Source organism: Rhipicephalus microplus, chromosome 4 (genome assembly GCF_043290135.1).
Source record: "Rhipicephalus microplus isolate Deutch F79 chromosome 4, USDA_Rmic, whole genome shotgun sequence".
In the NCBI taxonomy this organism is placed as follows: domain Eukaryota; kingdom Metazoa; phylum Arthropoda; class Arachnida; order Ixodida; family Ixodidae; genus Rhipicephalus; species Rhipicephalus microplus.
The window spans coordinates 101,979,010-101,993,815 of record NC_134703.1 but is presented as its reverse complement, the minus strand read 5'-3'; the positions used below and the strand labels follow the sequence as shown (position 1 = coordinate 101,993,815).

General features: G+C 46.4%; 2 protein-coding genes across 3 annotated transcripts in view; one reads left to right on the top strand and one right to left on the bottom strand.

Annotated features, from left to right (window-relative positions):
- Positions 1-14,806, top strand: part of LOC142814525 (uncharacterized) — a 133,255-nt gene that overhangs the window by 14,535 nt on the left and 103,914 nt on the right. The window lies entirely within an intron of this gene.
- The window catches only part of LOC142814523 (uncharacterized), a 63,865-nt gene continuing 49,753 nt past the window's right edge, over positions 695-14,806 (bottom strand). The window contains exons 2-4 of the mRNA XM_075893366.1: positions 3,655-3,837; positions 2,542-2,995; positions 695-1,554 (exon numbers count right to left, since the gene is read on the bottom strand). Coding sequence (XP_075749481.1) covers positions 807-1,554; positions 2,542-2,975 — 1,182 coding nt within the window. The 5' untranslated portion in view covers positions 2,976-2,995; positions 3,655-3,837 and the 3' untranslated portion in view covers positions 695-806. The remainder of the gene's footprint in view (positions 1,555-2,541; positions 2,996-3,654; positions 3,838-14,806) is intronic.

The following is a 14,806-nucleotide window of genomic DNA, read 5'->3' as shown; positions in this document are numbered from 1 at the left end:
ATCACTCTGCTTTTTCTCACGGCGAGTTGTATGTACAGGATTTTATTAAGTAATCATTCTGAAACTAAAGATAACCAGAATTGTTCTCATTTAGCAGTTCTCTCTTGAGGCTGTAGTGCTTCGGAAACTCCTACGTACAATTATAATTTATCAAAGCCTTCAGGGGTTTGATGTTTCAAATATGGATAATTTGAGCTTAAATTATGCTTAAGTACTTCATGAGGTTGTTTCGAGCTCCTCAAACGGTGGTTGCTCAATCACATTCAAAAATGAAAAAAAGAACTGCGAGGAAGAAATTGCGCATGCCTGCGTGAAATTCCACTCATTACTTCCAATGCTTTTGTCTAGACTAAATAATGTAGATTGGCTGATCAATTTGAATGTGAAGGTATAAATGGATGGATATTCTTGTGTGGTTTAAATAAGGCTGTTCTCATAGCTTCTTCAGTATCTGTCTATGATGCCTTAGTTTCAACCAGGTAAACCCATTTTCTATTGACACTAAGGGCTCATTTCTTGATTTTTATCAATTAGTTGCCACTGGCCTGTATTAGTGATGTAAGAAATTAATGTGGCTGATCACTGTATTAATCTTTTTTTACCACTGCTCTAGCTATCTTGTATGTCATTCTGTTCAGAGCTCTGATATTTCACAGCCACTTGACGAAAATGATCGATTTGGAAACCCGAATGTCGGTGGTTGTTTCATCTCGACCCTGCCTTCCTCGAGCCATTCGCATTTTTATTGACATCATCTCTGCAAGCAGGCTGGTTGTATGCCCGCATGGCATGTTGCTCGCTCCTTTCTACCAGTAGGGTCCGAACAAGTGCGGTATGCGCCAGCAGTTAGCACGGCACGGCCGATGCCCATGCCGTGTGCTGGTCACCTTCACAGTGGGTGATGAGTCCGAATTGCCGTGACCTCCGCCTATAGCAGCTCTTCCCTGGCCTAGCCCCGTCGACGATGCCTCGTTTTCGCTAACATCTTCGCCACCAGCGTGCGTGGAGGGTGGCTTTTTTTTAAAGTATTCAGCGCGCAGCGTCAGCGGCCGTCCGCCGGGTCCCCAGCCTCTGGAGAAAAAGAAATTACGCTTGCGCCCTCCAGGATGCCAGCCTTTGGATGAAAAGATGAACGGGACGGCTGGGTGATGGTGGTAATTGGCCGGCCGCGCCTGTTTGCTGCTCTTACGGTCTGTCGGGCCACTGCTGCTTGCGTGTTCTGAAGATGCTGGTGCAGGCTCTTGAGACACTCGCCGAGGCTGCTGCCGTGGCATTTGATGCTGCCTGCGGAGCACGGGAGATCCTGGGTGTCCTCCGGGTTGCCAGCTTTGCGAGAGGAAGACACTGCGCTTCCGGTCTCGGCTGGCGATCAGCGCGCGCAGGTAGTCGCTGAAGGCGTCCTCACGGCTACTCTGGCGCTGCAAGTGGAGTGCATCCTCGATGAAGGGAAAGCCAGTGTAGTGCAGGCCCACAGTGTTCTCCGGCAGGAACGGCATCAGCAGCTGGTCGCTGTCGCCGATATCGTTGTGCATCTCCTCGTTGGGCTGGTATGGCCTGTGAATGGAATAGGTGGTGTTGGCACTTCTTTGTTGCGAGGTCTGGTTTTTCTTTAATGTTTGAAAGCATGTTGGCAGGTTGTCAGCATGTACGTACACATTAATAATTCTAATCTTTGAATGTGTGTGTGTGTTTTTGCACGCACACGCTGCTGTGAACTTCATGCTGGAGCCAGCTTATTGGTGCAATATCCTTCACTTTCTTATGTCACTGCTTCTGTACATAATCATACTATTGTTTGCATTGGGGAATAGCTGCTTCTGTATAAATGATTATGTAAACTGAGGGATCATTGAACTAAACTAATGCTAAATTTTTTTTTGGAAAGTGCGTGTGTGCTCCAAACACAGAGTTAGCTGCTCCAAAATGCTGGAAGGTGTTTCGACCACTGAATGAGACTGTCAATTAATGGAATAAACTTGGACCAATGCATGAAAAGAACACAGAAAGCTTACGACAAATTTTTATGTAAGCGCAAGTATTTCCTGGACTTGTCGGCGCAGTACTTATATTCAAGCTTGTAAACGCGTGCTTGTATAAGTCGAGCATTCATGATGGAAACATGCACTGATCTACGCTTGCGGGATGTAACAAGAGCGCAAAAATAGAGACTAGGACTAAAAAAAGAGACGATAAAGCGGTTGTCTCGATTATCAGTCTTTGCCTGTATTTTTGCGTTGTTGTTACATCCCGCAAGCGTGAACCACCAACTAGCCCAACTTTTGCTTAGTGCACCGATATATAACCAGAAATGTGGTGTTAGGATGCCTCACACGCGAATTGGGGTGCATTGGTCCATAAGCTCATGACTTCCTGCACGTTTCGCACCACGACATTGCGCTGCCTTTGGAACAAGCACGTTTCTTTCTCTTTTTCCGCCTTTCGTGGTTGTTTTTTCGGGCTTTTCCCAAGTATGGAACAAGCTGCCAAAAGACAGACCTATAGTAGAGCCAATCCTGTCACGCGCATCGCGCTTGCACGGACCTGTATAGCCTGTCGTCGGCACCAAGACTATTGTCCTCCCAGGTGTCAGCGTAGTCGGCCGACGTCATCGACGAGGAGGAACCGTAGTAGTCGTCCTGAGGGAAGCCCAGCACGGGCTCCTGGTGGTTGTGCAGCGCGGACAGGTCCACGAGCATCATGCGCTGGTGGGGGCTGTCGGGCGAATGCAGCGCCGACAGAAGTACGGGTGCGTGTGACTCATAGCGCTTGCTGGCAGTGCTGGACGCCCCGCCGCCGCCCCTTGTTTCCGCCGTCGTGCGCCGCGCTTCGGTGTCAGCGCCTAGGGTCACGGGCACCGCCATGGCAGCTGCGGGCATGCTGCCCAAGCTGGCGGCGGCCGCTGTCGCACGCAGGTTGGCGCTGCAGGCGCACAGCACGAAGGCCAGGGCAGCGAACGCACTGCCCCTTGGCACCATCGGCACGGGATACCTGGTTACTGCAATGATCGACCGTGTTTGCATTACAGCTCTGAATCTGGCGGTGAACTCTTTGCACGGAGAGAGCAATACAAAGAGACAAGCACACACGTGCAAGAAGTGTTTGTGCATCGTGAAATTCCGTTCAAGAGATATGTTGTGCATTGCGTTCTCTAAAACTGCACTGTGCCACTGCCCCGCAGAGAGGCGGCCGCCCCATTCTGAGGGGAACGCGGATTCAACCCCATACGTGTGCTGTGATTGGTTAGCATTCATTGTTATGGCCATGCAGCCACTTCGATATAATGGCGTCGAAGGGCCTCTGATGTTCGATTCTAAGAACTGTTCGATTCCCACTTTTAAGCCCCAGAAAGCTGGTGACCGAAGGACGTTATTGCACAACTTTCAGCTTGTATACATTGCGAAGAATTTTTTTGCCTTTCGTATTTGTCCAGTAAGGCAGAAAGGGGGGAGTTCAAACCTGTACCCCTAATTGAGAAACCTGCGCACACCTGCGAACATGATGGTCAGTACAGAGCAGCCAAATAGTCTGTCGCTGGTGTAATTGAACTTTCTCAGTGTTTCACATATCTTTCGCTGGATTTAAGGGATAAAGTTGCTAGACTAACTCTGTGCAGATCTAAGGGAAGACAAAATAATGAGGGTTATGTATACTCACGCGACTTTTGTGTTGATTTGCACTTGTTTCGGCAAACAGGAAGGATTGGGAAGGCTAAACTTCCCTCCTCCTGAGCACTTCCGTGGTAGACCAGAACAGTTGGCCTCTGGAACGATCGTGGTTGCGTGGTTGGCGTGGTAGATGCCGTCTGTTGTATTCACTGGAACCGTCCTCTTACGTTCTCTGCAATTTAAATAAAAAGAAGAAGGTAAGTTGATGAGCAGGGGCAGTACGTTGATAGACGCAATCAAGTTGATGTGAAAAATAACTCACACAGCTTCTTTTTAGGTTATGGGGAGAGTGAATGTGATTCGGCCTTAAGAAAAGCAATCGTCGATCAGTCCGAGTTTGCGAACCTTGTCACATGTTTTCTAGAGCATGCAGTAACGGATCAATCATTATGTCTACAATTTCGATGTTCTGCGTATTATTCCAGGGATATCTGCACGTCAGATAGCTTTTACAAAAAATGAACGAGAAATGTTTGAGCGAAGTTCACCTCACCCCTGAAATAAGTTGCGCGTGATTTGTACGCTCAAGAACGTTTTCTAAACTATCCCTCGAATGAGCACACGCACGACAGGGCACAACCATATGCGGACGACGTCCAAAATTCAAGTTTCTACGCAAATGGGCAATTTCCTTGGCGATTTGGTGCATGTTGCTACTAGAACCAGCGGCAATAAAAAAAACGCCGCGATCCGAAAATATATACGCAACTGTGGTATATAAAGCATGCAGGTATACTTATGCAAGTTTGCGTAAAATTTACCTGTGTACTAGCCTAAATGCGGCAGTTACACAATCCTCACAAAGGTATACACTTACGATCATTTCTTTGTTCCGAATACAATTGTGGAGCAGTATTGATCGCAGCGCCTCGTGACGCCACGAAGTGGCTGTAAATGCGTGAGCACATTGCTCGGATGTTCAGCTATACGCGTTCACCTTGTTTACCTAGAGCGTTGTCATGTTTTACGCTAAAATTTGTCTGATGCCCTCTACGCCGCTAGCCGAATTTCATCACGAGACGCTGCACCTTTTCGTGGCACCGGATGCCGCAGGACGGCACGCGATCAGCCACGACATCAGCGGCCCGCAACTGTAAATAAGAGTAAATTAATTGAGTAAATAAGAGTAAATTAATGTAAATTAATTCGCGAGACGTCGATCTGGCAGGCGCTTGCGGACAGACCTGTATACCTTGTGTATGAAATCTCGCACATTTTTTTTTTGTGAACTCTATGGCCCGTATGCTTACTGACCATGCATGCGTACACTACGGCTAGGTTGGTATATATGTTTCGGCTCGAGGGAGCTGGCTCATATACTTGCGAATGCAACGCACAAAGGTTAAAAAAACGAAAAACAAACGACGACATAGCCCTCGTGTTTGTGTTTCTGTCTCTACCGGTCTTGGATTCAGTCGCGCGTCGTCAAAACTGGAGTGCGCGGGCAATTTCACATGTGTTTCGCATCGCGTCGATGTGCCACCGCCCTGTATCGATCGCGGTTCAGTTTCCTGTCCGGCCGATAGTGCTTGAATAAGCTATCTTCCGTGTAAAACTTTCTCTTTATTTCAATGGAAGCGTAAGGAGCATTGACGCAAGAATTTTGCACCTTATCTTTTTGTTGCAAGAAGTAGCTTGTGACGCTCCGCCGCGGTGGCCTAGTGGCTAAGATACACGGCTGCTGACCCGCAGGTCACGGAATCAAATCCCGGCTGCGGCGGCTGCATTTCCGATGGAGGCAGAAATGTTGTAGGCCCGTATGCTCAGATTTGGGTGCATGTTGAAGAACCCCAGGTGGTCGAAATTTCCGGAGCGCTCCACTGTGGCGTCTCTCATAATCATATGGTGCTTTTGGGACGTTATACCCCACATATCATTGTTAAAGGGCCCCTGAAACACTTGACGTCATGTAACCCCTGACGACATGTTACCCAACGTCGCCGACGAGGAAAACCTCGATGTGAGTGAGTACCTTTAGCGCGCCCGCCTCCGTATCAAGAACCAACAGACGACCGACAGCCGCCGTTACAATCTTCGACGACGCTTTGTGGGATGCCAGCCCGCTGAGCGTGCTTGGGTGTGGACGCCGATGTGGACTCAGTAGAAAGCTTCCGCAGCGGTACCTCGGATCGTACAGGGTGATTCGACGTCTCGGTTCACTCGATTACGAGGTTGTCCCCGACGGCATCTTGAACTCTGTCCTCGACGGCATCTCGAAGTCGTCCATGTCGCGCGCCTCCAGCCGTTTCATGCGTGTTAACGAGCTGTGTTATTGCTGTATCGTAATTTATTACTTGTACTTTCTCGCATTATTGTTGTACTTTCATCTTCTGCTAAAGCATTGGGACGATGCCTTTTTCAGAGGAAGGCAGTGCCACGTTCCTTTCCTCAAGTTTTCTTATCGCCCCGTTACACCGTACGTAATTCTGAGCGCAAACCGCGCCTGCAGTGTTCGAGAGGCTTCGGAACTGTAGACCATTTCGTTAAGATTACGCCCACTCCGCGAACATCACAGATCATTCTGGAACCGAAGCGAATGCCGACGCGCTTCGCCGCTTGTCAGTTGATCGACGGCCGACGCTCCGTTCGCCGCTATCAGTGCAAGACTTTCCGTTTACCGGGCACAGGTTCGCCCGAATAAACAGTTTATTATTCGACCCGCAGTCTGCTCCATTAGTCCACGTCACGACTGCGTGACAATATTTAGAAAAGGCACGCCCAATGTGTGTGACCTCACGCCGTGATGTATGGAGAGTGCGAGGAGAAAATGCGCGGAAGAGAAGAATAATTGCCTTCCGGCAGTGTCAGTATCTCCGCGCGGGCATACCAGATGACAGGAGAACCCTGCGGAGCTAGCATCGCAGGATATCGTGATATTAACGGAACGCATATCAAGGCGCCGTTATATCCATTATAGCTGAGCAGCTGGCAAATGAAATGGGTCTATACATTCGGTGACTGATGCTTCTAAGCTGCGGTATATTGAATGTTTATAATGTCACAGGTAATTCACATCGATTTCTATATACTGGCAAGCCTTTGAATTCAGTGTTTCTGTATACTGCCGTGTGACGTGCGTGCGCTTTCCTATTTTCGGCGTCATTCATGATACTCACTCCGTGATGCGTATATGGCTTCAGAAGCTATAAGTGGTGCCATATAAGCACGGAAGCCCATTGATAAGAGTGGGAGCTGCCGCCGCCGTCAGCGGGTATATATACAAATTACATTTTGTTGTTGTTCTGTGCTTTCTCCTCTTTCTGTTTGCACGTGGGTATAGGTGGAGGGGAAATGTAGTGTATGTTACTGGAATGCAGCGTAGTGCTGAAATCGGATATAGCATCAAATTTATGCCGATCTTTTCGTGTGAGACTTATTATTAGTTACTAATGCAGGCGGGAGCGAGACTTATTATTAGGTACTGAAACCGGCGATGAAGTTCTACGCGAAAAAGCAATAAAGAAACGGCATCGGTGAGCGTACAGAACACTTTGGGTGCACGTTAAAGAACCCCAGGTGGTCGAAATTTCCGGAGCCCTCCACTACGGCGTCTCTCATAATCATATGGTGGTTTTGGGACGTTAAACGCCACATATCAATCGACATACATTTGCGTGTACCAATGTGCAAGTGATTGTGGGGAAAATGCACTTGACTGGCATACTTGACAGAAGCGCGTGCCTCTCGTGGTTATGTGACAGTAGCATCACAGTTCTGTAATCAAAGTTCAATCGATCAATCATTTTTCTTTCGTTTGATTAGGAGGAGTACAGTATTAAAATCTCAAGAGCTTGACGAGGTCCCGACCCCGTTCACAAGTCGGCAAAGCAGCTGGAATGGCAGACAAGGAATGGCATGCATGAAGATAGTCACATAAACTTATACGTATAGCATCGCAAAAAGTAATAAAAATATTTGCGAAAGAAAGCGTTGAAAATAAAAAAGAGAATAGTTTAAATGGGTAGTAATGAAGTGGCATGAACATGAAAAGCAATAACAGAAAGGAAAGAATGGCCATAAATTCTTAGAGATGTATTATTGAGGAAAATATATCAGCTGGGCGAAGTGTTTACTGTGACAGTTTTGTTTAGACGAAGGATCAAAATCTTCGTGGTTTAAAAAGTTTAACAGAGAAGGTAGCCTGTAGGACAATGATTGTTCGTCACAAAAAGTTCTTGGGGTGGGTACAGTCCAAAGTTCTACAGTCCTCCTTTGCAAGTCAAATATCAAATTAAGGTGTCAGCTTCGAAATCTGACAGTGTTCAGCAGTGATAATTGCGAACAATTTATGCCAGCTATTCAATAGGAAGCTGTCGCTAGGAGTCAAGAAAAATTTATTCAACAAAAACTTATTGCTGAAGGTCCGCCGCATATATAAAGTGTGGAGGTGGCCTTCTCAGCCCGTTTCCAGCAGCTTTGGTTTCGCTTGTATCGTTATATCAGACAGAGGGCCTGCCCCTAGTCGTTCATATGGCGTCGTCGTCACACGCACATGGGTGGGCTCCTGCGCTGAAAAAAAACAAAAAAAAAACGCGCTGCTCAAAACTTTTTTGCAACTGCACCAGAATTGAGTGAGGACGAGCTAAAAACCACGATGACCGTACCTTAGCTTCAAGTTTGATGGCGACGATGTTTTGGGTTAGCCTGAGACATCCGCAGCCATTCGTGGGATCGTTTTGCTTACGGCCTCCAGCCGTGTCCTCCACGGCAAGTGTGTAGCTGCTGACCTTTGAGCACGATCTTATAGCTACTCGGCTTACGTGCGAGATCCACACGTTGCCATGGGGCTCGGTGTTCTGGCGCCGGCTGCAGAGCTTTTCCCCGCGACAAGGCCACCTCGGCACATCATGGCCCTGACTACGGAGCAGCGCGAAACGTTTCAAAACTGCGCGCGATGTTGCTTTTCTTTTTAATACGATGTGCGGAAATGCTTGTATTGATGCAAGCATAAGAAATATGCTTAGATGCATATATTGGAAAGCATAAGAAATATGCTTAGATGCATATATTGGAAACGCCATGCGAAGTGAGGGGGCTCATGGAGAGAGCTGACGCGATATGAAATAGCGAAATGCATCTGGCATCATCGGACATCTGATTTATAGAGGGTACGAGTTCACTTCTGCCTCACGAAAAACGAAGATATACTTTCTTTGTCTACGTGAGTAGAAACATATTGTAGAACATTTATTATTTTTTATACCGTTCCTGGGTCATTTATCTTCAAAATGTTTATTTTGAGTTTTCGTTGTTAATACTGTTTTTATATATATAGTGTTTTTATTGCACTGTTTATGAACTGGCCACCAAGAACTACGCACTTTTCACATTTTTATTCATTCCAAAATGTTTTTGTTGATCTACAAGACACATTTCTTGGAAAAATCATTGCATTGCGCAAAATTGTGTATACGGCAATGCACGCTGGAGTACTTTTCAAACTGGCAAAAAAAACCCTATCTTCCCGAGACATATAAAAAATAATCATTTTCGCATGGTAACGAAATAATTAACTAATAAGGAAATCACTAGTGACATGAAAAAACAAAGAGCAAACGGATTCGCAGTTCGCCCCCCCCCCTCGCCTTCCGCTTTCATCATGCTATAATAGGTTGCTCAGAACGTTGATATACTTGACGTAGTTGAGCCCGCAGCATTGATAAGCTTAAAAAAATTAGCCTGGTGTGGCTTGCGCTTATTCAGTATATAGATCTTGGGTCAACCCTCTGAAACCTTTTGTTCGTTAATTAAGGTTAAAGCATTATGTTTCATGTGTCACGAGGCTTTGCGAGGTTTCGTGAGACCTGGCGATAGTGCGCGGGTCTTTGTCGGTGGTTGCGTCAACACGAATGATGAAAATAATGAATAGAAATGGTAAAAGATTTCGTCAAAAGGTCTGAAGTGAATGATTGTTTATCTGTCGGAGTACTGAAGGTCACGTGACTTCTATGTAACCATATTTGCAAGTTTTTTTCAGCGCGCAAACATAGGAAAAAGGGACAGGGTAGACGGGGTCTACCCTGTCCCTTTGTCCTATGTTCGCGCGCTGAAAAAACTCGAAAATATGAGTTTCGCACCAACTAGCCCAAGCTTCCACTCTTGTGAGTTACATTTCTATGTAACATGACGTCATCATCACTTCTGGTGCAAGGCGGTGGTCATCAAGGATCCGGAGACCTCCCCACCGATTCGGTTGCCAAAATTAACGTGCCCAGTCCTGCATCGTGTGGCCGCGACTCACGGTATAGTCAGTTCGTAATTTTAACGATGATGATCATCATCATCATCATCAGCCTGACTACGTCCACTGCAGGACAAAGGCCTCTCCCATGTTCCGCCAGTTAACCCGGTCCTGTGCTTGCTGCTTCCAATTTATACCCGCAAACTTCTTAATCTCATCTCCCCACCTAACCTTCTGTCTCCCCCTAACCCGCTTCCCTTCTCTGGGAATCCAGTCAGTTACCCTTAATGACCAGCGGTTATCCTGTCTACGCGCTACATGCCCTGCCCATGTCCATTTCTTCTTCTTGATTTCAGCTATGATATCCTTAACCCCCGTTTGTTCCCTAATCCACTCTGCTCTCTTCTTGTCTCTTAAGGTTACACCTACCATTTTTCTTTCCATTGCTCGCTGCGTCGTCCTCAATTTAAGCTGAACCCTCTTTGTAAGTCTCCAGGTTTCTGCTCCGTAGCTAAGTACCGGCAAGATACAGCTGTTATATACCTTCCTCTTGAGGGATAGTGGCAATCTACCTGTCATAATTTGAGAGTGCTTGCCGAATGTGCTCCACCCCATTCTTATTCTTCTAGTTACTTCAATCTCGTGGTTCGGCTCTGCGGTTATTACCTGCCCTAAGTAGACATAGTCTTTTACAACTTCAAGTGGACTATTACCTATCTCGAAGTGCTGCTCTTTGCCGAGGTTGTTGTACATTACTTTCGTTTTCTGCAGATTAATTTTAAGACCCACTTTTCTGCTCTCCTTGTCTAACTCCGTAATCATGAGTTGCAATTCGTCCCCCGAGTTACTCAGCAATGCAATGTCATCGGCGAAGCGCAGGTTACTAAGGTATTCTCCATTGACTCTTATCCCTAACTGTTCCCATTCTAGGCTTCTGAAAACCTCCTGTAAGCACGCGGTAAATAGCATTGGGGAAATTGTGTCTCCCTGCCTTACACCCTTCTTGATTGGTATTCTGTTGCTTTCTCTATGAAGCACTATGGTAGCAGTTGATCCCCTGTAGATTTCTTCCAGAATGTTTATATATACTTCATCTACTCCCTGATTCCGCAGTGTTTGCATGACGGCTGATATTTCTACTGAATCAAACGCCTTCTCGTAATCTATGAAGGCTATGTATAGTGGTTGGTTATACTCTGAGCATTTCTCTATTACCTGATTGATAGTATGAATGTGGTCAATTGTTGAGTAGCCTGTTCGAAATCCTGCTTGTTCCTTTGGTTGATTGAATTCTAATGTTTTCTTTACTCTGTTAGCAATTACCTTTGTAAATAGCTTGTATACTACAGAGAGCAAGCTGATCGGCCTGTAATTCTTCAAGTCCTTGTCATCTCCTTTCTTATGTATTAAGATGATGTTAGCGTTCTTGCAAGACTCTGGTACTCTTCCCGTCAGGAGACACCTCGTAAACAGGGTGGCTAGTTTTTCTAACACAATCTGTCCTCCATCTTTCAGCAGATCTGATGTTACCTGATCCTCACCAGCAGCTTTGCCCCTTTGCATGCTCTCCAAAGCTTTTCTGACTTCTTCTATCATTACTGGTGGGGTGTAATCTGGGTTACTGCTAGTTCTTATAGTATTAAGGTCGTGGTTGTCTCGGCTACTGTACAGATCCATGTAAAACTTCTCCGCTATTTTAACTATCCTATCCATATTGGTAGATATTTTGCCTTCTTTGTCCCTTAGTGCATACATCCGACTTTTGCCTATCCCAAGTTTCCTCTTCAATGCTTTGACACTTCCTCCGTTTTTCAGAGCGTGTTCAATTCTCTCCATGTTATACCTTCTTACATCGCATACCTTACGCCTATTAATCAACTTCGAAAGCTCTGCCAGTTCTATTTTGTCTGTTGTACTTGACACTTTCATGATTTGACGCTTCTTAATTAGGTTCTTCGTTTCCTGGGAAAGCTTGCCAGTGTCCTGTCTAACTACCCTGCCTCCAACTACCACTGCACACTCCGTAATGATACTCGTCAGATTATCATTCATTGTATCTACGCTATGGTTGGTTTCCTCACTAAGAGCCGAGTACCTGTTCTGCAGCGACACTCTGAATTCCTGTACTTTCCCTCTCAGTGCTAGCTGATTGATTGGCTTCTTGCGTATCAGTTTCTGTCGTTCCTTCTTCAAGTCTAGGCGAATTCGAGACCGCACCATTCTATGGTCACTGCATCGTACCTTGCCAATCACTTCCACATCCTGCACGATTCCAGGGTGTGCACTCATTATAAAGTCTATTTCGTTCTTATTTTCGCCATTAGGGCTCCTCCATGTCCACTTGCGGTTTTCTCGTTTTCGGTAGAAGGTATTCAAAATCCGTAAATTATTGCATTCTGCGAATTCTACTAGTAGCTCTCCTCTGGCGTTTCTAGTACCGATGCCATAATCTCCTACTGCCTGGTCTCCAGCCTGCTTCTTCCCTACCTTTGCATTAAAGTCGCCCATCACTATAGTATACTGTGTTTTTACCTTACTCATTGCCGATTCCACGTCTTCATAGAAGCTTTCAACTGAAGTGTCATCATGGCTGGATGTAGGCGCGTAAGCCTGTACTATCTTCATCTTGTATCTTTTATTCAGTTTAATTACGATACCTACCACCCTTTCATTAATGCTATAGTATTCCTCTATGTTGCCAGCTATGTTTCTGTGAATTAGGAACCCCACTCCCAGTTCTCTTCTGTCTGCCAAGCCCTTGTAGCAAAGGACGTGCCCATTCTGTAGCACCGTATAGGCCTCATCTGTCCTCCTAACCTCACTGAGCCCTATTATATCCCATTTAACACCCTCTAGCTCCTCGAATAGTACAGCTAGACTTCCCTCACTAGATAAGGTTCTAGCGTTAAACGTTGCCAAGTTCAGGTTCCAATGGCGGCCTGTCCGGATCCAGAGATTCTTAGCACCCTCTGCTGCGTTGCAGATCTGACCGCCGCCGTGGTCAGTTGCTTCGCAGCTGCTGGGGACTGAGGGCCGTGACTTATTTAACGATGATACATCGGTAATAACCGCCAAGACCATCCATGTACGTCAGTCAGTCTGGCAACGCACTCGAGCACTTCCGTCGCGTAAGTAATAAGCACCAGTTCTTCCATGGCCACTCTACGTGTCGGTTTCATTGGTGATGTGTTCTGATTTGTGCTTGCGCGAGAACTCCATATAGCGTGTTGAAGCCTCTATATAGTATTCAAATACGGGCTCCATCTCGTCGCCCTTACTTTCTTTTCCCGGGATACAAGTTGGACGACGTTTGTTTCGGCGTTCTCGACGTCTCCGTCGCGTTAACGTGACGTGAAACGCACTCCTCGTTTTTGGAAGTGCCATGGTGCCGCGGCGTTGAACACTGTACGTTGCGATTGTGCATGCATGCATTTGTCAATGCATGGATGTTTACGCCTGCTACTCCGATTGAGGATTAATTAGAGCGATATTGCTACTGCGTAGCGCGCGAATCTACATGGAACGAGGGCTGCTTGCCGTATCGTTCCTGTGTCGGTCTTTTGTGAAGAGCCGGGAGAATGCTACCGCCGCGCTATTTTGCTAATGACTTCACGGGCGGCACATTGGCGCTCGCGTTGAGTGTGCAGATGCTATAGAACGTGGTACAGATGTTTTCAACACGGAACGAGAAAGTAGTTTGACAGCTATACACGCCGGTCGTGCGCTTTATCTCTTTCAGTTTCTAACCGCTGCTCGCGGGTTTTATTGCAAGCTCGGCAGTTGAAGCTTCCCCCATTAACGTGTACGTCGCAGGGATTTCAAACTCGCCTCAGCCAGAGCGATACGCAACCACGAAGTTTAGTACCACGCAACAGCAAAGAATGTGTTAGGGGGGGGGGGGGGGGGTGCAGCGAATGTCAGTGCTAACGTTGCCGTGTGAAAAAAAAAAAAGCATTTTCCAGATCACTTATCTGGCTCATTTTTGAAATAAGTTTAGCTCGAGGCTTCGACACACACAACGATGCTATCTTTGAAATTGTCGATTCTGTCGTATACTTTTCTTCCACTTTAATGTTTTAACTCACGGTGACCTCATGGTGTGTGTCACGAATATATATATATATATATATATATATATATATATATATATATATATATAGGCCAGCCACATCTGTGCAGCTACTGAACATGCCCATACCGAAAGTATAAGTAAAAGGAAATGTTGGACGAACCCAGTTAAGTGCTAATCGGGCTGCTATAAAGGTCCGCGGGCCGCGTGTCTGATAGCCCCGCTTATATATGGGGATGATGTTGAGGACTGCATCGCAGAGTATTATGGTAGTGACATATTATTCGTTCTGTACTTCCAGTTTTCATGCGAATGGGGATTAGAAAAGTGACGCCTGATCAGAGATATACACCAAGAGCGAGCTTCGTACTTGTGACGACAGCCCACATGCGCTTAGGTACCCGTGTTCTTGGATTGTGTCACGCTCTCAAATAAGGCCACGGTGCAATGGCGCCCTGACACCGTCACCGCGGATACGTTCTAGGCTTTGTGTGAGTGATTTTTATAATAAAGTAACAGAAAGGGAAGAGAAAAGTGCACTCCGCTGCTGTCTCTCGGGGGAAGATGCCTTAGCAGTATATAGTGCTCAAGGGAAGTGACGAAGAGGGTTTGGGAGAAATAAAAAAGAACGGATTGAGAAGATCGCGGACGGGGTACCGATCAGCGAGCGGTCTTCAGAGCCAGGACATCGCGGACGAGACGACGGTCGAGCGTGAAATGACCCTTTCAATGTTTACAAACACAGGCCCTTGACGACATCCGGTTTCGTCTACTGATTGTGCCTTAATAGCATCGGTGGAGAACGAAAGCTTTAGAAAATGGCCCGCTAATTTTCTACACTTTTCTTCCCATATTTCGCAAAATATATTCAAATAAATGTTTTTTTTTTAT